This window comes from Callospermophilus lateralis, chromosome 5 (assembly GCF_048772815.1).
Source record: "Callospermophilus lateralis isolate mCalLat2 chromosome 5, mCalLat2.hap1, whole genome shotgun sequence".
NCBI classification, from domain to species: Eukaryota; Metazoa; Chordata; class Mammalia; order Rodentia; family Sciuridae; genus Callospermophilus; species Callospermophilus lateralis.
In genome coordinates, this window is record NC_135309.1 from 25,377,128 (window position 1) to 25,398,345 (window position 21,218).

General features: G+C 36.2%; 1 protein-coding gene and 1 long non-coding RNA gene across 4 annotated transcripts; both read left to right on the forward strand.

Annotated features, from left to right (window-relative positions):
- Positions 1–69: 69 nt before the first annotated feature.
- Positions 70–15,303, forward strand: Slu7 (spliceosome associated SLU7). 3 transcript variants are annotated; one of them, XM_076855711.1, is made up of 16 exons: positions 70–153; positions 2,724–2,965; positions 3,433–3,586; positions 4,235–4,315; positions 4,576–4,740; positions 5,703–5,771; positions 8,507–8,554; positions 8,961–9,092; positions 9,367–9,464; positions 9,617–9,684; positions 9,921–10,060; positions 10,686–10,847; positions 12,302–12,406; positions 12,653–12,724; positions 12,837–12,953; positions 13,601–15,303. In XM_076855711.1, the coding sequence occupies exons 2-16, from the start codon at positions 2,796–2,798 to the stop codon at positions 13,778–13,780; spliced, it is 1,761 nt and encodes a 586-aa protein (XP_076711826.1). In that variant the 5' UTR covers positions 70–153; positions 2,724–2,795; the 3' UTR covers positions 13,781–15,303. The 3 variants fall into 3 exon arrangements, with proteins under 3 accessions (XP_076711826.1, XP_076711825.1, XP_076711827.1); XM_076855710.1 differs by having other exon boundaries at positions 79–153; positions 2,790–2,965; XM_076855712.1 differs by having other exon boundaries at positions 95–153; positions 2,785–2,965.
- Positions 15,304–15,873: 570 nt separating this feature from the next.
- On the forward strand, positions 15,874–21,015 carry LOC143398999 (uncharacterized). The gene is made up of 3 exons (XR_013091387.1): positions 15,874–16,247; positions 17,076–17,153; positions 19,237–21,015. It is a non-coding gene; the product is annotated as an uncharacterized LOC143398999 (long non-coding RNA).
- Positions 21,016–21,218: the final 203 nt, after the last annotated feature.

Below are 21,218 nucleotides of genomic sequence, written 5' to 3' on the forward strand. Positions count from 1 at the left end.
CACCCGTGGCAAGTACTTGTCAGTGCGCATGTGTTGGTTGTCCGGAAATTACCGCAGTGACTGCCGGGAGGAGGCAGGAAGCCCGGAAGTAAACATTGCCGGACTAGTTTCGTTTCTATCGGATGGTTGTTGGGTAGGCTGCGGCCAGACCGGGTAAGGAAATATTCTGAAGCTTTGAGGGAGGTGAAGTAGGAGTGGGAAAGAGCTAGGAAACCTCAGAAAATGGGTGGGCGGGGCTCCTGATCATTAGATGTATTTTCACGGGGGTGATGAGGGAGCCAGGACGGGGAACCCACTGTTAGGCTGGGACGCAGGCCTGACATCAGTGTCCAGCCACACCAAGCAGAGAGTCGGGGTAATGGCGAGTGCCTCTTTGTTTCGGGTATCTTGAGCGATCCTTTCCCCAGGTTGACTGTTTACTCCAGAAGAATTTCTTTGAGCTTCAATTTTCTCATTAGGTAGGGAGGATCTTACTTTCTTGTGCTATTATGAGGCTTAATGCGATGGTCTATGTAAAGTTCTAAGCACTCTTACACTGTAAGAGTAAGACTACTCTTGTCAGTCGGAGCTCTTGTTTTTAACTGGAGAAAGTGGGCCCCTCCCCAGCGAGGGCATCTGATAAATACAACTTTATTCATTCAGTTATAGCTTTCAGCGTTGCAGGCCCAGAAGCCCCTGTCCTGTAGAGTATAACACGATGGTTAGAACTGACATTGGAATCAGACAGGCCTGGGTTTGAGATCTTTGTCTCCTCCTAGCATGTGTCCTTGGAGGAGAGTCTTAAGTCTTTCAGAATTTATTTCTTCACTATAAAGTGGGGTTGAAAAGATTAGTTGAGATCATGCCTGGTAAGCTCAAGAAATGGTAGTTGCTAAAGTGAAGATAATCAAATCTACCACTGTTTTTCATCTCAGTGTATACTTAGACTGTCATCAATTTATATATTACACAAGCATCTGTGGAGGTTTTCTTTGGACTAGGTAGAGGAGAGGATCACACCTTTCAGCAGCATCATAGACTCCTAGCCACAGAGCACTTCTTATTAAGAAAGAGCATGTGTAAAAGCGCAGTGTTTTCTCCTCTTAAGTTGTTCTTGTCAGGTATTTTGGTAACTGGGATGAAAAGCTAACACAGGCTGGAAGTAGACAGGTACTGAACCATATGTGCTAAAAAGATGTTGATTTTTAGAATAGATGATAAGAACCTTTTAAGCTGTGTTGTTCAATATGACAGTTACTGGCTACTTGTGCTACATTGAAACTGGAAATATGATTAGTCCAAATAAAAGTAAAGTCCATATCAGCTTTGCAAACTGAGTTGATTTTTTTAATGTTGATTGGCATTTGAAATTAAAATGGTTGGATATATTGAGTTAAATAAAATCATATAAAAGTAATTTTACTCTCTAATTTTTAATACAATTAGTGGAAAACAAAATTATGTATGAGGTTGTTATTAAATTTCTTTTGGATAAGGATACATTGGAGGGTTACATTTGGATAAGAGGACATGATATTATCAAATTTTTATTCTGAAAAATTAAACTGTCTCCAGCATGGGGAATTAATTGGAGGGAATCAGCCAGACCAACAAGTCAAAAAAGTAATAATATATAATAAGGTGGTAGTATTGAGAATGGAGAGAAGTAGATGCATTTCAGTGATATTCAGAAAGTGAAAGTAATCTTAGTAATGAAATAGATATGTAGATATGCTGGAACACTTATATAAAGAAATGGTTGGTACCATTATGTACAACCACAAGAATGGGAAGTTAGACTCCATGGATGTATAATATGTCAATATACATTTTACTGTCATGTATGTCTAAAAAGAACAAATAAAAATTTTCTTAAAAATTAAGGAAAGAAAAGAAATGAATGTTATTGTCTTTCACTGAAATAGTACACAGTGAGAGGAGACTGTATTTCAGAGGGAAGATCAGGAGTTTGAATTAAGGTATATTGAGTTTAGGTGCCTCTGAGAACATTAATTAATAGAGGTCAGGTAAACAATTCAGATATATATATCTTAAGCTCAAATAAATTCTGGAGTAGAGAAGTAAACTGAAACTCCAACAGTGATATATTGTAGCTTTTGAAACTTTGGAAACTGCTTTTTTGTAGAGTAATGAAGGAGGCTGTGACTGAGACTTGAGGAAACTAACATTAAATAACTGGGCAGTAAAGAATGAGCCTTTAAGGGAACAAAGGAAGCAATGAGAGAAGTACAGGAAAAAAAAAATAGAATGTAGTATAGAAGCCAAGGAATAAGAATATATAAAAAAGGAAAGGAACAGAACTGAAAAATGTCTAGTTAATTTAGTACTTTGAACATCAATAACTAGTGGTGACTCTTTCATTGGAATGGTTGGGGACAGAGGCTAAGTGAGAGTGAGAAGGGAAGCAGAAGGTGAGGAAATAGAGACATGAAGAGGCATTTTTTTCTTGAAAGAGGGATAGAACCCTATATACTTTAGGAGTTACTATGGTTACCAAGTTTGGGACACATCCTGGAATGGGCAATTCAGGTATGTACACAAGAGAAAAGAGTCCCATGAAATTTTAAATATGTGTCTCCCTCCATTGAAGAAACAGTGCTAAGAGTATGTAGAGACTTTTGAGGCAGAGAAAGAGACCTTTCACAGACACTATGAAAGAATAGGAATATGAAATATATAACCAGTGGTATGTGTTGTTAATGATGTGTTTTTACTGGTTTCAGTCATGAATTTATGAAGGCCCACTTCCTTCTGTAAAGGACTCTCCTTTCTTCCTTTGGTGAGGCCAGGTCATCATGTCGGCCGCAGCTGTGGACACGGTTAATGCTGCACCCCTATCGGGGTCCAAAGAAATGAATTTGGAGGAACCAAAGAAGATGACTCGAGAGGACTGGAGAAAGAAGAAGGAGCTAGAAGAACAGAGAAAACTGGGTAATGCTCCAGCAGAAGTTGATGAAGAGGGAAAGTGAGTAATTTTTTTCACTATCTATTCATTGAAAATTCAAATTTTTATCTAATCTTTTGTTTTGACAGGAAACCATTTATAGCATTTATGACATAAATGCTAAGCATCTCTAAATAATAATACTTATGATTATTTGAATCAGTTTACTAGACATTATCTTTTAACTTCTTTCTCTGATAGAACATTTAAGTCACATTTCTATTTTCCTCCCTTTCTTCTCCTCTTCAGCTAAATCACTATCCTTAGTATCTTGATTGGAAATTTTTTCAATGTAACATAAATTACTTTCTTCTTCTTCTTCTTTTTTTTTTTTTTTTGTTCTCTGTACTTCACTATAGAGAGAGCACCATGTTCTCTTCCCCCTTCCACTGCAATATTTCTATTCATAGATTCTGTGTAAGTTACCTTTGTAATTGTAATACTATTTTCAAACTTTATTCTTAAATTTTTTAAAAATTTTATTACAGAGACATCAACCCTCATATTCCTCAGTATATTTCTTCAGTGCCATGGTATATTGATCCATCAAAAAGACCTACTTTAAAGCATCAAAGACCACAACCAGAGAAACAAAAGCAATTCAGCTCATCTGGGGAATGGTACAAGAGGGGAGTAAAAGAGGTATGTAGGCAACCTGTGTGTGTCCTCATAGATATGGAGATTTTATTTTAAGAATTTAATATAAACAGGGAGGCTGAGGCAGGAGAATCGCAAATTCAAAGCCAGCCTCAGCAAAAGTGGGACGCTAAGCAACTCAGTGAGACCCTGTCTCTAAATAAAATACAAAATAAGGCTGGGGATGTGGCTCAGTGGTCAAGTACTCCTGAGTTCAATCCCCAGTACAAAAAAATAAAAAAAGAACTTCATATAAGAACCTTTAGTGTAATACTAAATAAAGTAGAAAGATTATGTAATCCTTTATCTGGTATGAAATTCACAATGTGTACTACTTTAGCTGCTGTATTTTCTTATTGCTGAAATCCTTAGACTTTTTCATTTATAAATGTGTGAAGACTTAACAGATTTTTCTTCTTAACATTTTATTTTGGGCTGGGGTCATAGCTCAGTGATGGAGCATTTGCCTAGCATGTGTGAGGCACTGGCTTGGTTCTTAGCACCACATATAAAAAAATAAAATAAAGGTCCATCAACAATTAAAAAAGTTTTTAAGAAATTATGTCTCTTGACAAGATGTCATGATAACCAAGTTATTTTTAAACTTATGCATATAAATAAAACACATGCTTTGTTTTCTTTACATTTGTATAGAATTCCATAACTACTAAGTACCGCAAAGGAGCGTGTGAAAATTGTGGGGCCATGACACACAAAAAGAAAGACTGCTTTGAGGTAAGTTCATCTTTAAAAATTTTGGAAACTGATGTCAGAGTCTTTTTTAGCTTGTTAGAGAACTTATATTCTAACTTTTCCTATATTTTGGTGCAAGTTAAAATTATTTTGAGCAAAATTAGTCCAGTACCGTCAAGATTTTCTGTTAGAAAACTATTCAATTAGAATAGACTTTCATATCTATTCTGTAAAGGTTATATGAACTTTTCCTCTGGGCTACAAATATTTACAAAAAAATAAATAAATCTTCTACTTTCCAGAGACCTAGGCGAGTTGGAGCCAAATTTACAGGTACTAATATAGCTCCAGATGAACATGTCCAGCCTCAACTGATGTTTGACTATGATGGAAAAAGAGATCGGTGGAATGGCTATAATCCAGAAGAACACATGAAAATTGTGGAAGAATATGCCAAAGTTGATCTGGTGAGCAACATTCCCTGCTTATCTACTGTCCTTAAATAATATACATTTTGTCATATCTCTGACTTAAAAACTCTATTTTTCAAATCTTAAAGCGCTATAAAAAATGGTGCCTTAATGAATAGTGAAAATAAATGGGTGGTAGCTGTATTTGGCAGCAGTTTCTTCTTATTTGATTCTTTTATTGTCCTTCGCTCACAACTTATACAGCAAAAGTACTGGAAACATGAGAACAATATGACATCCAAAGTTTTTGGTTTTTTCATGTTTAAGCATTCTGAACTCTGGGCCCCTAGGCTGTAGCTGACCCATATGTCTATTATATTATAATTCTATCACATAACATTTAGGGATAGTTGTAGAATAGACAAATTTTTATTTTATTTTATTCTTTTATAACTTTTAATTCAAACTTGGTTTTTTTAATTGTGATTTTTTACCTACTTACCCCATTCCTTCAAACGATAGCCAACACTGCCTTTTTTTAAATTAAAGGTAATTAATTTTTTTAATTAAAGGTATTTAAGTATTATATGAGATTTCACATAAAAATATGGACTTTTTTTGTGTGTGCGTATTGGAGATTGAACCTGGAGGTGCTTTACCATGGAGCTACATCCCCAGACCTTTTTATATTGTATGTTGAGACAGGATCTAAATCACTGAGACCCCCTTTGATCTTGAGATCCTCCTGCCTCAGTCTCCTGAATCTCTGGTATTACTAGTGTGCTCCACCACAACCGGCTTATCTTTTTGTGGACACCTGAAACATGATAATTCGGCAACTATCTGACAAGAGTCATTCAGTTATCTGGAGTTGCCTACAATCTGCCCGCTTTGGTTAGAACTTTCAGTTTACCGCCAGTGCCATCTGCTCAGCTGACTTCTGGTTCAAATAGGAGTTTGTAATTTGTCCCCTTCAGAGAGTCAGGCCTAGTTTAAAATGTTTCTTTCTTTTTTTTAAGGCCAAACGAACTTTGAAAGCCCAGAAACTGCAAGAAGAATTAGCCTCAGGAAAACTAGTGGAACAAGCTGTAAGTAACAAAAATTAAAAAAAAAAAAAAATATTCAAACTCTTTTAAACAATGAAATGGAATTTGACTTAAGAATTGTATATATCTCTTGTTTAAAAAGACATTTGGGAGAGAGAAATACATTATAGTTTAAGCATCACTAATCCAAAAATCCAGAATCTAAAATCTAAAACTTTGAACTCCAGTATCATGCCATAAGTGGAAAATGCTACAAATAATAAACATTTAGAGTTGTTGACTAAGTTTCTAAAAGGGACTCTTAGCTTGTATGAGTTGCAAAGCAAACACAACTCAGGAAGTAATTACTAGGTAGACAATTACTAAGGCAAAATAACTTATCAGATAGGCATTTAAAATCTACCTCTGTCCCTGGCTAGCAACCTGCTCTTAGAAAAAGTAATTTGCTTCTCTGAACCTCAGTAGAATACTAAAATAGAGATAATGATATCACATACACCCCCACCTGCCTGCCCCATACTTAACCTACATATCATAAAAAACACTTTGTAATTGTTGACTGTTATGAAGTATTATAATTGTTGTATTGTTATGATTATTGTTCATTATTACTAACTCTGGGGAAAGGAAAAGGGTCTGTTTTGCTTGTTATGGAAACATATTCTCTGTAATTGTAAGCACGTAATTCAGTAAGGGTACTGAAAAGTATGAAGGGGTCTGATGATTTTTTTCCCCATTTGGTTGTCTGCATATTAAGATGAACTGCATATGGTAGAAGAGTCTCTCCTGCAGAGACTTATCTTTCTCTATAGTAGTGTAAATGTCTTATTTAAATAACTAGTGGGAACTCCAAAAAAATTATCTTTTAAAAACATTCACATATCTGGTCTTGAAAATATAACATATTAAGTGAGAAAAATTAGAAGATTATAAAGAAGAAAGTAAATAACCCATGGTTAATAACTTTTGGGGTTTGGGTTTTTGCAGTGCTGGGGCTCAAACTCAGAGCTTTGCCCACACCAAGCATGCTGTGCTCTTCCACTGAGCTATATTTGCTCTCCTCCCAAATATATCTCTGTAATGTATATAATTATGTTTTTTAATGAATTCACCTTTACATATTTATTTATTAAAAGTATATAGTATAATGAAGGCTTTGTTTTCTGTGTTATTAAATCTAGACATATGACACCATTTATTTTTACATAAATTCATATGATTCAAAAATAAAAACAATTTAAGAAGATATGCAGTGAAAAAATTGCCACCCTGCACCCATCCTATCTCTGAACCTTCCCCGAGAACTTTTTTTTTGTTTTTGTTTTTCAGATTTCTTGTATAAATATAAATAGATAATTTTTTTCAAATATATAATGTATTTCTCTCTTTTTTCCCTTCTTTTTTCCATGAGAAAACTAGCAAATTATTTATGTTTTTCTTCACCTCACATAGACTCTCTTAGTAGTTGTTCAATGTTCCATTGATCGAGGTAAATTTAAATTACCGATCATCTATTGTTAATTTACTCTTTCCTAATTTTTTAATAACAAAAATCACATTCTTTTTTTTTAATCACTAGCTTATACACAACATCTTTACACAATTTAACACATCATTTCCTTAGGATAAATTCCTAGAATTTTAATTATCAGTTTTGTGGATTGCTTGCATTTTAAAATTTTAATGACATCACTCATCTTCCATTCAGAAAGGCTATGCAGATTTATACTCCCATCAGTATGTGTGTGTACATGCATATTCATGCACATGTGTGCACATCTGTTTCCACATTTCCCTCACTAATGCTATCTTCTTTTTTAATCTTTAAAGCCTCATTAGAGAAACATGATGATATACTGACCATGCTATAGGCATTTTGTAGAGTTAGCATGCTGAGCAGTTGCTAATCCTCCCTGACAAGAATTTTGGACTGTCCCTAAATCACAGTATTGTTTTACCTGAGTAGATTGCTTTGCCAGAATTTTACAAAAGTTGGTTTTGGCTCTGAGAATTCTTATTACAGGAGTCTGGTCACATTTTCTTTCTGGGCTTGATAGAAAACAAGTGAGGTTTATGAACATTTTATGTCTGAAGACTAACACATATAGAAATTATACTTATTGGTTTTGTGAGATTTTATGAGCATTTAAAAGTATTCATCTGTGTTTTACAAATTTCCAGGAAGAGTCTATTTCAGGATATTATAACAATTATCTCTTGGATGTTTTTGTTTATTTCTATATCACTTTTTCCTGTAATGTATATGTGCTGCTTTTGTTTGCATTTTATTTTTAACAAAAATAATACATGTGAGAACAAAAAGAAAAGAAATTATACTTATTGGGTAATTTAGTCATCTGATCTTCCTGTTACCTTTGTGTGATTATAATCCTATATAGATAAAAATTCTGTAGAAATCTGGCTCTGTAGACAAGCTAGTAAAAGTAACTATTCACAATGGCATACTTGTATTCAGGATATCTGAGCTCATTACAAGTAAGAAATGTGAAAATCTGTTCAGTTAGGGGTTTTGTGTCGAATTTTTGTTTTTTGGCAGTACTAGGGATTAAACCCAGGGCCCTGTGAATGCTCCGCAAGCACTGTACCATGGAATGACACACACTCCTAGCTCCAAACTATTGTAATTATGTTTTTGAAGTGTTAATTAAGGCAAGAGGCCCTGGGTTCAATCCAAAAAAAAAGACCTACTTAGAATGTTAAATAATCAACAGATTGTGGCATAAAATTACAATGCTTTTCCTTTTTTCACAATGCAGAATTCTCCAAAACACCAGTGGGGAGAAGAGGAACCAAATTCTCAAACGGTAATAAATCATTGGCCTTTCTAAGTATAGATTAACTTTCTTTGTTTTCAATGACTAGTATTAATTCATAATAACTATTGCTTGCTTTTTTTTTTTTTTTTTTTTTTAAATCAAGGATTGAACCCAGAGGCATTTAACCACTGAGCCACATTCCAAGCCCTTTTTATATATTATTTAGAGACAGGGTCTCTCCAAGTTGCTTAAGGCCTTGCTAAATTGCTAAGTCTAACTTTGAACTCATGACCCTCCTGCCTCAGCCTCCCTAGCCCCTGGGATTACAGGCTTATGCCACTGCACCCAGCTCACTAATAGCTTCTAAATAACAAAAGAATAAAGATTTGACTAAAAGGAAAGTAAAGAACTAAATGCTGCTCTTTTTTAACTGAATTTTCTTGTTCCCTCTCAGGAAAAAGATCACAACAGTGAAGATGAGGATGAAGACAAATATGCAGATGATATTGACATGCCAGGACAGAATTTTGACTCTAAGAGACGAATTACTGTCCGGAATCTCAGGATTCGAGAAGATATTGCAAAAGTAAGTCTTGCCAACCTAATATACGTGTTTGAAAAATACTGTTTTCCCAGCCGAAACTGTATCTGTTCATATTGTTCATACTGTTCATATCTGGGTGTTAATTGAGTAATATAGTCAAAGAATTTTGCCAAGATAGGATATCATTCTGTTTTTTTCTCTTCACCTGTACCCTGGAAGTATACACACCCATTTAAATTATCTTGATCAGCTCTTCCTACCTGCTGAAATCTTGTTTGCTCTAAATAATTCATTATTTAAATACTTTTTCTCCTAGTACTTGAGAAATTTAGATCCAAATTCTGCCTACTATGATCCAAAAACTAGAGCAATGAGAGAGAATCCTTATGCCAATGCTGGAAAGAATCCAGATGAGTAAGTATCAAACTAATTTACAGATTTCAAGATAATGGAGAATTATTTTCTGACACAACTATAGATGGTGCTCATTTTAATTTAGAATCAATTTTATGAATTAACACTCCTTAAAACAATCTCTGAAACAGGTTTTTTGTTTGTATTTACAGAGTGAGTTATGCAGGAGATAACTTTGTTAGATACACAGGAGATACCATCTCAATGGCTCAGACACAGTGTAAGTGTTTGCTGTATGCCAAGGCATTTTATATGAGCTCCTAAGAAATTGAGGGTGGTATTTTAAAGCTTGCTTTAAAGAAACATGCAATAAGGGGCTGGGGATGTTACTCACTGGTAGAGTGCTTACCTAGCATGTGCAAGGCCCTGGGTTCATTCCCCAGCACCAGAAAAGAAAATTTAAATATGCAATTAATGTAGCTGGCAACTCATTTATGGTGCTTTGAATTATTCTAGTGTTTGCTTGGGAAGCCTATGACAAAGGATCTGAAGTGCATCTACAGGCAGATCCTACAAAACTAGAGCTGTTGTATAAGTCCTTCAAAGTCAAAAAAGAAGACTTCAAAGAACAGCAAAAAGAAAGCATCCTAGAAAAGGTAATTTTGACCAAAATGCTAAAGAGCTTAAGCATTCTTAAAGAGATGTTACTAATTAATAAGTATTCATTTTTTACATTTGGAATATGATGCAAGGAGAACATTCAGGAAGTTCCTTTCAATCTATGAAAAATAGAGTCCTTTCCTTACATTCACTTGGAACAGACTTTCTATTTCAGTAAACTTTTGCAGCAAAACATGCCATCCCAGAACTTAGTAGCTTAAAATAAACTTGCTCCAGTGCACAAGAGCCTTTGCTTCACATTTGCCAACTTCCCATCACCAAGAGTAACATGGCCAAGCCCAAATTTAAGGAATAGAGAAACAGATTCCATTTCTTGATGGAAGAACCAACAAAGTCATGAGGCCAGGAGCATGCCTACACTGATAAGAGGGACTTATGGCCATCTTGTGATCTACCATAGTTAACAGATGAGTAAGAACCGAAATGCCTTTTATTTGCTTGTGAAAACTTGGAGGCTTTTTTTTTTTTTCCCCACTGTTCTCTATAACAAACCTAGGAAAGGATGCTCATTTAATCATTCTGGTTGAAAAATAAACTCTTCCAGAGTATTGAATGCAAACTTTGTGTACATGTATTTAATAATGTCCAATATTCTTTTAGTATGGTGGCCAAGAACACTTGGATGCTCCTCCAGCTGAATTGCTTTTAGCTCAGACTGAAGACTATGTAGAATACTCAAGACATGGTACAGTCATCAAAGGACAAGAGCGAGCTGTTGCCTGCTCCAAATATGAGGAGGATGTAAAGATCCACAACCATACAGTATGTATTAAACTAAACCATTTACCATAGTAGTTTTGCTATGGATTGCATATTTCTATTATAACTTTATTTACTATCCATCACAATGCTCTTTGTCCTTTAACACTTACAGTGAGTTTTATGAAGTTTTTCCAAAAAATAGGAATAATATGAAAGAATACTACAATATTCACCTATATATCCATCTAGATTCAAAAATTTTTAACATGTTGTCAAATACTTTTGACTAGGTGTATGTATATACTGATCTCACACACACACACACACACACACTCACACACACTGTATATTTGTAAATTTTTGAAACATTTGGAAATTGCGGCTATGACATTTCACACATTATTTTATTACTTTATTTTCATATTGCATGTTCAAAGAAAATGACAAATACTAAAGATAATATTGACATTTGTTTACTACATATGGAGGTTAGTGATCCAATAAAGACTATTAGTTGTATTCTGTTTTGTCATTTTATTATGAAAAATTTGAGACATACATAAAATCTGAAAGAATCTTATAAGTATGCCTACAGGCTACAAAAGCTCATCTTCTTTTTTTAAAACACATTTCACAATATGCTAAAGATATTAGTAGTTTTCATTTGAGTCTCTCCTGTTTATTGATTTTATTTATTATTTCCCTTATCATATTTAGTTAAGTCACTTCTTAAAAGATATACACAGAAGTGCTTTTAATAGCTATTTTAGTTAGAATCTAGTTGAAGTTTGTTTTATTATTTGATTGTTATGTCTTATTCTAGAGTCTTTCTGTTTTCTTGACAATGACCAGATCAAGTCAACTTACCAGATGTAGCTATATATAAGTTAAATGTTTTGACAAGAATATATAATAGATTATGCAGTATATTTCATACTTCATTGCATAACACATACATTGTCATTTGTTATACTTTTTTTTTTTGGTACTGAGGATTGAACTTAGGGCATGCTAAGCACATGCTTTACCACTAACCTACACCCTTCAGATCTGTTTGTTGTACTCTTGAAATAACCAGGCTACAATTTTGTCTCTAAGTCAGGGATCAAAAACCTAAATACCTGTAGCAGCTCAGGTCACTGAAGTGAGCTAGGCAAATTGTACAAACTGGACAACAAACTCTAGTAAGCATATTCATTGTTGGCAGTAGTAGCTTATTGCCAAGTGGGAATATAGGCCCAGAATTTCCCAGGCCTTAATTTCTAGAGAAATTGTATATCCTAAATTTTTTCATAGACTTTTGAAAATTGAATTAAAGACCACTGTAACTGTAATGCTAGCTTCTCAGCACTTGAGATTGACCTGCCCTCTGTTAGCCAGAAATCCCCCAAAATTTTTCCCAAATTACCTTTAAAAGGGCTGTCTTATCTTATCAACAGTATATGAAAATCCCTAAAGTAATATCTCCCTCTCCCCTCCCTCCCGCTTCCCCCTTTCTCTCTCTCTCTGCACAGCATATCTGGGGATCTTACTGGAAGGATGGCCGATGGGGATACAAATGCTGTCACTCTTTTTTCAAGTATTCCTATTGTACTGGAGAAGCTGGAAAGGATATTGTTGTAAGTAATTTTCTTCTTGTTTTTAAATATTTAAGACAGCCAAAGCTCTTAATTCAAACCCCACATAAAACATGTCTTCTCATGTTTCAGATTTTTTAACGTGTGTGTATTGCTGGAGATTGAACCCAGGGCCTTGTTTATACGAGGCAAGCACTCTACCAACGGAGCTATATCCCCAGCCTTTAACTTGTTCTTAAGTGATTGCTAATTATAACATTCAATCACATTACATTTGTTTTCCCACAGAATTCAGAAGAATGTATTATAAATGATGTAAGTGGAGAAGAATCTGTGAAAAAACCTCAAACCCTCATGGAAGTAAGTCTGTAATCATTTGTTCTAAATTTTTAAGTCCTGAAAAGAGGACTTTAAACTTGTACTACAGCTTTGTTTTCACCCTAATAGCACTAATTTTAATCTTCCCTTTCAGATGCATCAGGAAAAACTAAAAGAAGAGAAAAAGAAGAAGAAAAAGAAAAAGAAGAAGCACCGAAAGAGCAGCTCAGATAGTGAGGATGAAGAAAAGAAACATGAAAAATTGAAAAAGGTACTCCATTAAGTCTAAGTACAAAGTGACAAATAAGAGTATTCTTTACCTGAGGGACTTAGGAAATGGTCTAGACCTGTTTGCAAGTTCATTTTAAAAATGAGGAAATGAGCCAAAGTCTGAGTTACACGCCCAGGTCATATTAATGGCGATTCTGTGGCTCTAGGTATTGCCACCTTCTTGGAATATTTGGTAAATATTACTTATTCACCAAAGAAATGTTCTTGGCAAAGTTGTTATTTTAGAGTTATTGGCATATTCCCCAGAATGAACTGCCTTCTGGTTCCATCATGTGTAAGTTTCAGCAAGTCCTGGAGAAAAATTAGACTTACACTCTCTGCCAGAAGCATCAGCTGTGGGCTTGTAGAGAAAAATGAGCCCTGTTCAATTTTTATTATAAATATAATTTCTTCAACATTGATTTAAAATGTCATAGAATGTTTTGTGCTCTATGAAAATGTCATATGAGTCAAATACTGATTAGTTGTAGCTTCACAGTGGAAGAATTGACTCCTAAGCCCTTTTTAGGTAATCTATGTTTTTTATATAGCTCTTCAGATTCAGTGGGGTCTTGGGTACTTTGCCACTTTCAAACAAAAGAGATCTGACATAGCACTGTGGTAGTAATTTTTTCCCTCTCACCACAGGCACTGAATGCAGAGGAGGCCCGCCTTCTTCATGTTAAGGAGATCATGCAGGTTGATGAGAGGAAACGGCCTTACAATAGCATATATGAAACTCGGGAACCCACCGAAGAGGAAATGGAGGCCTACAGAATGAAACGGCAGAGGCCAGATGACCCCATGGCCTCTTTCCTTGGACAGTAACTAGTCGTAGAAATTCATCCAGGATAGATTCAGCTGACATGGTCTTTTCAACTTCTTGCTCATGACTGTAGACTGGAAAAATTCTTGTCTACTCTTCTTTGCTGACTAACTTTAATAAAACTTTCAGAAGTCCCAAAGTAAATTCATTCTTTTCCACACTGAAGAAGTGAAGAACTCAAACAGAAAGTACATTAAGTGTGGAGTAAGATTGGAAATAGTCTAATTTTTATATTGTGATATGGAAAAACCTTCACTCTCTACTTAACCAAGAATGTTTTGTACTTAACAGTTAAGTCTCAAACTATTTCCTCAATTTTTTTGGCTTTCTGTCTAGTATTAGCACACACATTGAAAGTAAATTAGTTACTCTTTCTCAAAACTAGGGCTTAATTTTTTTTTTTAATGACTCGCAATTACAGTTGTAATTTAGCTCTGTTATTGCAGTTATTTTGTAATCACTTGTTTTTACCTTATCAGGTTTTCCTGGTCTGAAATGAAAAAAGTTATTTTTACCTTGGTCTTTGGGTCACTATTTTCTCATTCTTGAGTCAATATAATAGTACTTTTACTACTATTGGAAAAATACTAGAAAAACATAGAAATTCTTTCATTTATCATAGTAGATATGGTTTGTAATATTTTGTTATTTATTTTGCCTTTATGTAATGATCATGATATTAAGTCAGATTGTAAGAGAGTTCGGAATATCTAAGAGATACCTAATCTTCATAGCTAGTAGATGTCACTTTGTAAAATTTGCAGGGATCAAAACCTGAAGTTTGAGGTTTCTTCAGAGAATTGTAATGATAGCTTGTATGGATCCTAGTAACTGAGATCACTATGATCCCCAGGACACTTTATGAAAATAATGCTGATAGAGCAGAATCAGTGAAAACAGACTAAAATCCCCGACATGAATGCATCTACTTAACACCTTTCTAAACTACCAAAAAAGTGTGTAGTATACTGTGTTAAGTCGAAATCTCTTCTTAGTTCTAGAAGAACAGCTGAGTCAAATTAGCAAATACTAGGAATATACATGGGGTCTAGATTCCAACTAATTGAAATTAAAATAGCAAGGCAGATCTTATTCTTAAGATAGTCAAAATTTTGTTTTGCTACTCTTACGTTATTAGGGTGGTTCAACATCAAGTCTGACACTGGTGTCTGTCTTGTATTTTTTGTTAATAAAGGTATGTAATTAAGAACACTAAACTGAGTGGTTTGTAGTGTTATCTCAAATACTTGGTCGAGAAATGGGTTGTACTATTGGTAGGGAGTCTGAGCTAGTTTTATGAGTTCGTATTAAGAAATTCCAGCATTCTAACATCCCACATTCTTTAACAGCCTCCCCTAACTCTTCCCCTCAAATGAACCAGCCTTGTGGAATGCTTCAAAGACTGACTAAACAAAAATAAACATTTCACTAAGTTTAAAAGAATTTTGGAAGCAAATTGCCTAAAAATAAGAAAGAGGGCTATATTTGGGTTTATCTTTTTCAATAATGTTTTCTCCTTTGTACACCGGGGTTTTTCTTTAAAATCATTTTAATATGGTTTATTACTTTTAAATCATGTTGTTAAAAGGAATTTTAAAATAATCTTATCTGTAAAATGGATTGAGGATTTCTGAGACATTCATCCACGTTTTCTGATGGAAGGGTGACCAACATGGGCAGCAAGCACCACTTCTGGAAGCTCCTCCTCCACTGCATCTTAATGGAACTTCAGGTCTGCCCAGTTTGCGTGATGCGGGGATGCAAGGAACTGTTCTTTTTCCTCACTGACACAAAAAAGTGATAAATATTGGAGCATTATCACTTCAAATTCAAAACACTGCAGCTCTCTGAATGTATAAATGAGGAACTATGTGGACAAAGCCAAGTGCCCTCCATTCCTAAGATTCTATAATTCATCACCAGAACAACACAATTAAAATTCTCCAGCTCCACTCACACAGTAACAAAATTGCGGCGGGCCAGCGCGCATGCACTCTCCGCAGAGACTCCGGTCCTCGGCCGCGCTACTGCGCCTGCGTGCGGGAGGCGCCGCGCCCAGTCTGCAGGCGGGAAGGGCGCGGGACCCGGATGGAACGGAGCCCGGCCGGACAGAAACCGCATCTCTGCGGCAGCGTCCGGCTGCGGCGCTCTTCAAATTCCCGTTCGAGGGTCTGACCTTTGGAGCCGCCGCCTGGACCGGCTCAGACGTCCTGGCCCCAGGCTGAACAGTGAGCGGCTCTGGAGCCTAAAACGGCGCCAAAACGAAGCCCGAGCATCCTCCCGGGCCTGCGCCTCGGGCTCGGAGACCGGCGGGCGGAGACCGAGCCTAGCCCGCCTTCCTTGCTGGCGACCGTAGCCCTCGGCCTGCGCCAAACTCCGCTTCTAATAACACCATCAGGCCCTGTCAGTTAGGAGCAGCGTGTTCTTTGCATGCATTCTCATAATTAAACCTCCCAACAGCCCTATAAGGTAGGTACTGTTCAACCCACTTGAGGAGTGGAAAGGTCCCAGCCTGTAAGTGACAAAGCCAAGATCCCAGGCGTCTGCCTCTGAAACTGCGCAATCACCACATCCTGCCCCTGCTGTGGCTGTTGCTTTTAACTGTAAAATATGGTTACACCCTCTGCCTCCCCAAAGCTGCTCCTACCGTGGACTTGCACAGGCAGTGGCTGGATACCAGCTGAATTGTGTGTGGTTCAGGCTTACAACTCCACTTCAAGGTTTTCACGCCTGCAATATTTGTAATATGAAGTCTTAGCATTTCCTAAATAGTTCTGTTACATGAACGTTCCCTTATAGCCGATTATTTTTTGTGTTAACTATGGTACTTTCATGGTGCCTAAATTTGCAAAAAAAAAAAACTTTACTTTGTTATATCAGATTCATTCAGCATCTTAAGATAGCGCCCAAAAGATTTTCAGACCTATTTTGAAAATGATATCTTCCTTAAAATAATGTGGGGTTTTCTTTTTTGTCTATTTTACTTTTTTAAAATTTTTTTGTTACTTTTTATTACAGAAAAGTTCCAATGTACATAAAAGTGGGAGTGGGAGTGGTATGTGTACACATCATCTGCTCAAGGCCAGTCTTATTTCTTTTTATCTCCACCCCCTTTATGTCTATATTTATGTGCTCAAGCACAGTATTTCAGAGGCAATCCCACATATCATTTCACTTGTTAATAATTCTGTATCTCTAACAAATGAAAAATTTTTTAACACAACCACAGTACATCACATCTGTTTAAAATTAATAATTCCTCATGATGATGGTTTTCTTAATATTTACATTTTTTAGGGTATTGTTATTCCTAAATACCACAAAGGAGCAAGTGAAAATTGGGAAGTTCTAAAAGGCAAGAAAGCCACTTGGGCGGTAAGTTCATCTTTGAGGATCTTAAAAATTCTTGCTACCTATTTTCCCATTTGAGGAGAACAGAAAAGACTATAAGTGAATTTTTCTAAAAACTCTTTTGTTCAAAACAGGTATATCTTAAATCAAAATGTGCTTGAGTAGCATGGTCAGGGTAGATAAGATGGACTCATAACAGGTTATGATTTCTAAGACTAAAGCAAAGCTTTTTCCTTATTCCCTCCACCTCTCCAAATATACATAGTAAATATACATTACAGATGTACAGCAACTTGGGCATTTTCGTTGATATCATCATTACTTGCAAGTATTTCTAAACACAAGTGTTCATATATATCATTACTTGATAAAATAAGGCCTTATGAACTTCAAAAGTTTTTTGAAGTTCAGGGTCAATTTCCCCCAATTCATAACAATTCATAACAACCATATAACAGGTCAACCTATTAGTAACAGAAGTACATTTTACAGCCGATTAATCATGGCATATCCACTAGAGAGCTACTATTTTAAGTAGTTATTCTTATTGTGATGTATTCTGTGGCCACAGTGAGCATTTTATTTAAATGTGTCCCCATTACGTTATTTCAGCCACATTCTGGGACATAGAACTTTGAAAACTTCAGGATCATTTATTTATTGTGGAAATAGAATTGTTTTCCAAGGTCTTTTTGAGCCTACCTACAGAGACCTTTGTTCATTTGCTAAAGAGTAGGAAATGGAAAAAGGCATGACTTCCTTTTTTAGGTTTCTCCACTTTCATAGGTGGTTGTTCTCAACTCAGACAACTTAAATGCCTATTAAAGCAGTTAGACTATTCACTTGGCAACCTAGAATATATGTGAGCCAGGGATTGTCTTGAAGTAAATTTTCTTCCTTCTAAACCTGCGTACTTGCTCCAGTGTGCATCAGGATCAACCAGACAACTTTATTTAATTTTCTTTTGTTCTCCTTGTGCAGGGGATCAGTTATTATTCTAATAATAATTAGGGACATGTATACTTTCAGAAGGATTCCCTGTGATTGATGGGCAGCTCTCATTACAGATCACTGTTCTTTGTTATCTGCAGTGCTTATTAATTCTAGACCCCTACTCTAGAGTTAGAGAATCGGTATCTCTAGGGTTAGGGTCTAGGAATATTCATTTTAGCCATGAACCAGATGATTTCTCCATTTACTACAATAGAGAACCACTGGCCTTCTATACCCTGTCTTTGGTTTAAGACAAATCTTAGGAATGCTGCTTATTTACACCCTGTTATTTTGACTGCTTCTACTGAAGGGGTAGCTATATGGAAAAGCACCATGAAATTCCTTGCAGTTAAAAGTGTCCTCACATGAGAGGGATTTTCCTAAAGTCTCATTAACTAGAATAGTTGTGTTTCTCCTGAGCATATCGCTTTGCTTTTATATATGGACAACATGAATCAACGATGAATATTTTGTTACACTTCACTTAATATCAGGGAAGCCTATCTTCGTAGCCCACCTTTGTGTCAAGGTAGACTTCATCAGGCTTAAAAACCTATTTGAAATTCCTGCTTAAGTTGATGTCAAAGCTGCCCAAAGATCAAATAGTTTTACAAGCCTGTTTAATCTTTAACTATTAAGAAACATTAGCCACCATGTCAAAATCTGCCCTTACTTTGAACACTTGGTGAATTACTCCTTTTCTCTGTTCAGTGGTTCTTAACTGAAGGTGTGCAAACATCTTTGGGTCAGGATGGAAGGAGCAAGCATCCTCATGAGGTGCCTTTTCTAGGTGATAAAAAATTAACCCTGCCTTTTTGTCATAAACCTCACTGAAAACAAATTAAGCCATAACCACAATTTGTCAGTAAAGGATTCCTCATAACTTTCCTAAGCCCAGACAGATCTCCCTGCATGACTTGCTGTCAGGTCATTTATTCCAGGGCAGTTAACTCTGAGTTACTGCCTTAAGTGGATTGTCCTGTTTTCAGGGCTTTCCTTCAGCTGACACATTATAGGATATTTCTTGACACGTACAGGATAGCATGTGATGCAGCTTTGTTTTCAGTTAACCACTGATGTTTTTTAATGTATGGGTTATATTTTACTCCTAAAGCAATTTTCTGTGGCATCTCTGGAATACTACCTGAGAATTCTTGTGTACCATGTCAAAGAAACGCAAGTGGGATGATGACTATGTCCGTTACTGGTTCACCTGTGCAACAGAGGCTGATGGAACTCAACTCCCACAGTGTGTGTTGTGTAACTCAGTGTTTTCAAATACTGACCTTAGGCCATCAAAACTGTCAGACCATTTTAACAGACAGCATGGTGGTATAGCTGGACATGATCTAAGTGGCCTGAAGCCTGTGCCAACACCATCTGATAAGAGAGAAACCTTGAAGGCCCTCGGAGTTGCATCTCATGAGGATGCCTTATTACAAGCATCGTATCAGTTTGCATATTTATGTGCCAAAGAGAAGAACCCTCATACAATAGCTGAAAAATTGGTCAAACCTTGTGCACTGGAAATAGCCCAAATAGTTTTGGGACCAGATGCACAAAAGAAGCTTCAGCAAGTACCTTTATCAGATGATGTGATCCATTCTAGAATTGATGAAATGAGCCAGGATATCTTACAGCAAGTTCTAGAAGATATCAAAGCCAGTCCTCTTAAGGTGGGTATTCAGCTTGCTGAGACAACTGACATGGGTGACTGCAGTCAGCTAATGGCATTTGTACGATATATAAAAGAAAAAGAGATCATAGAAGAATTCCTGTTCTGTGAACCACTGCAGTTAACCATGAAAGGAAAAGATGTGTTCAGCCTCTTCAGGGGCTTCTTTCTGAAGCACAAAATAGCTCTTGATGTATGTGGTTCTGTTTGTACTGATGGTGCCTCCTCTGTGCTAGGAGAAGGTTCAGAATTTGTTGCCTGTGTGAAAAAAGAGGTACCTCATATTGTGATCACACACTGTCTGTTAAACCCTCATGCACTTGTCACAAAGACGTTGCCTACAAAACTGAGGGATGCTCTGTTTACTGTGGTGAGGGTAGTAAATTTCATCAAAGGTCGAGCTCCAAACCATCGCCTGTTTCAAGCCTTCTTCGAAGAAATTGGCATAGAATATAGCGTCCTCCTTTTCCATACTGAAATGAGGTGGCTTTCCCGAGGCCAAATGCTTACTCATATCTTTGAAATGTATGAAGAAATAAATCAGTTTCTTCACCACCAAAGCAGTAATTTAATTGATGGGTTTGAAGATAAAGAGTTTAAAGTTCACCTGGCATACCTTGCAGACTTATTCAAACACCTAAATGAACTTAGTGCCTCTCTGCAAAGGACTGGGATGAACACAGTATCAGCTAGAGAAAAGTTATCTGCTTTGGTTAGAAAGTTTCCATTTTGGCAAAAAAGAATTGAGAAAAGAAACTTTACAAACTTTCCTTTCCTTGAAGAAATCACTGTTTCAGATAATGAAGGAGTATGCATTGCCCCCGATGTCTCGTGGCATCTCCAGGAGTTGAGCAGCTTCTTCTATGGATATTTTTCAGTTGGAGCTCTTGATGAGGCAAGTAAATGGATACTGGATCCATTTCTTTTTAATCTCGATTTTGTAGATGATGGTTATTTAATGAAAAATGATCTTGCCGAACTACGAGCTAGTGGCCAAATCCTCATGGAATTTGAGACGATGAAGCTTGAGGATTTCTGGTGTGCTCAATTCACGGTGTTTCCAAACCTGGCAAAGGCAGCTCTAGAAATCCTCATGCCATTTGCAACTACATACCTTTGTGAGATGGGCTTTTCATCACTTTTACATTTCAAAACAAAGTCTAGAAGTGGCTTTAGTGTGAGTGATGACATCCGTGTGGCTATTTCAAAAAAAGTTCCTCGTTTCTCAGATATCATCGAACAAAAGCTGCAGTTGCAGCAAAAGGCACTGTAAGCTTAACGCTTTTTTAATGTGTAATTTTTAATATATTCTTAATAACTATTGTAAAATTAAGCTGTAATTGTTTTCCTTCCTTTTATATTTATGGTACACTGAATTCTGTGCTTTAAAAATTAGCTACTTCAGCTTTCAATAAGGCATG

What these genes read in the sequence shown, in the direction of transcription:
- Slu7 (XM_076855711.1), top strand. Translation starts at nt 2,796, where the DNA reads ATGTCGGCCGCAGCTGTGGACACGGTTAATGCTGCACCCCTATCGGGG. An exon ending in ACAAGAGGGGAGTAAAAGAG is followed by an intron (nt 3,587 to 4,234) that starts GTATGTAGGCAA and finishes ACATTTGTATAG; the next exon opens with AATTCCATAACTACTAAGTA. An exon ending in TTCGAGAAGATATTGCAAAA is followed by an intron (nt 9,093 to 9,366) that starts GTAAGTCTTGCC and finishes TTTTTCTCCTAG; the next exon opens with TACTTGAGAAATTTAGATCC.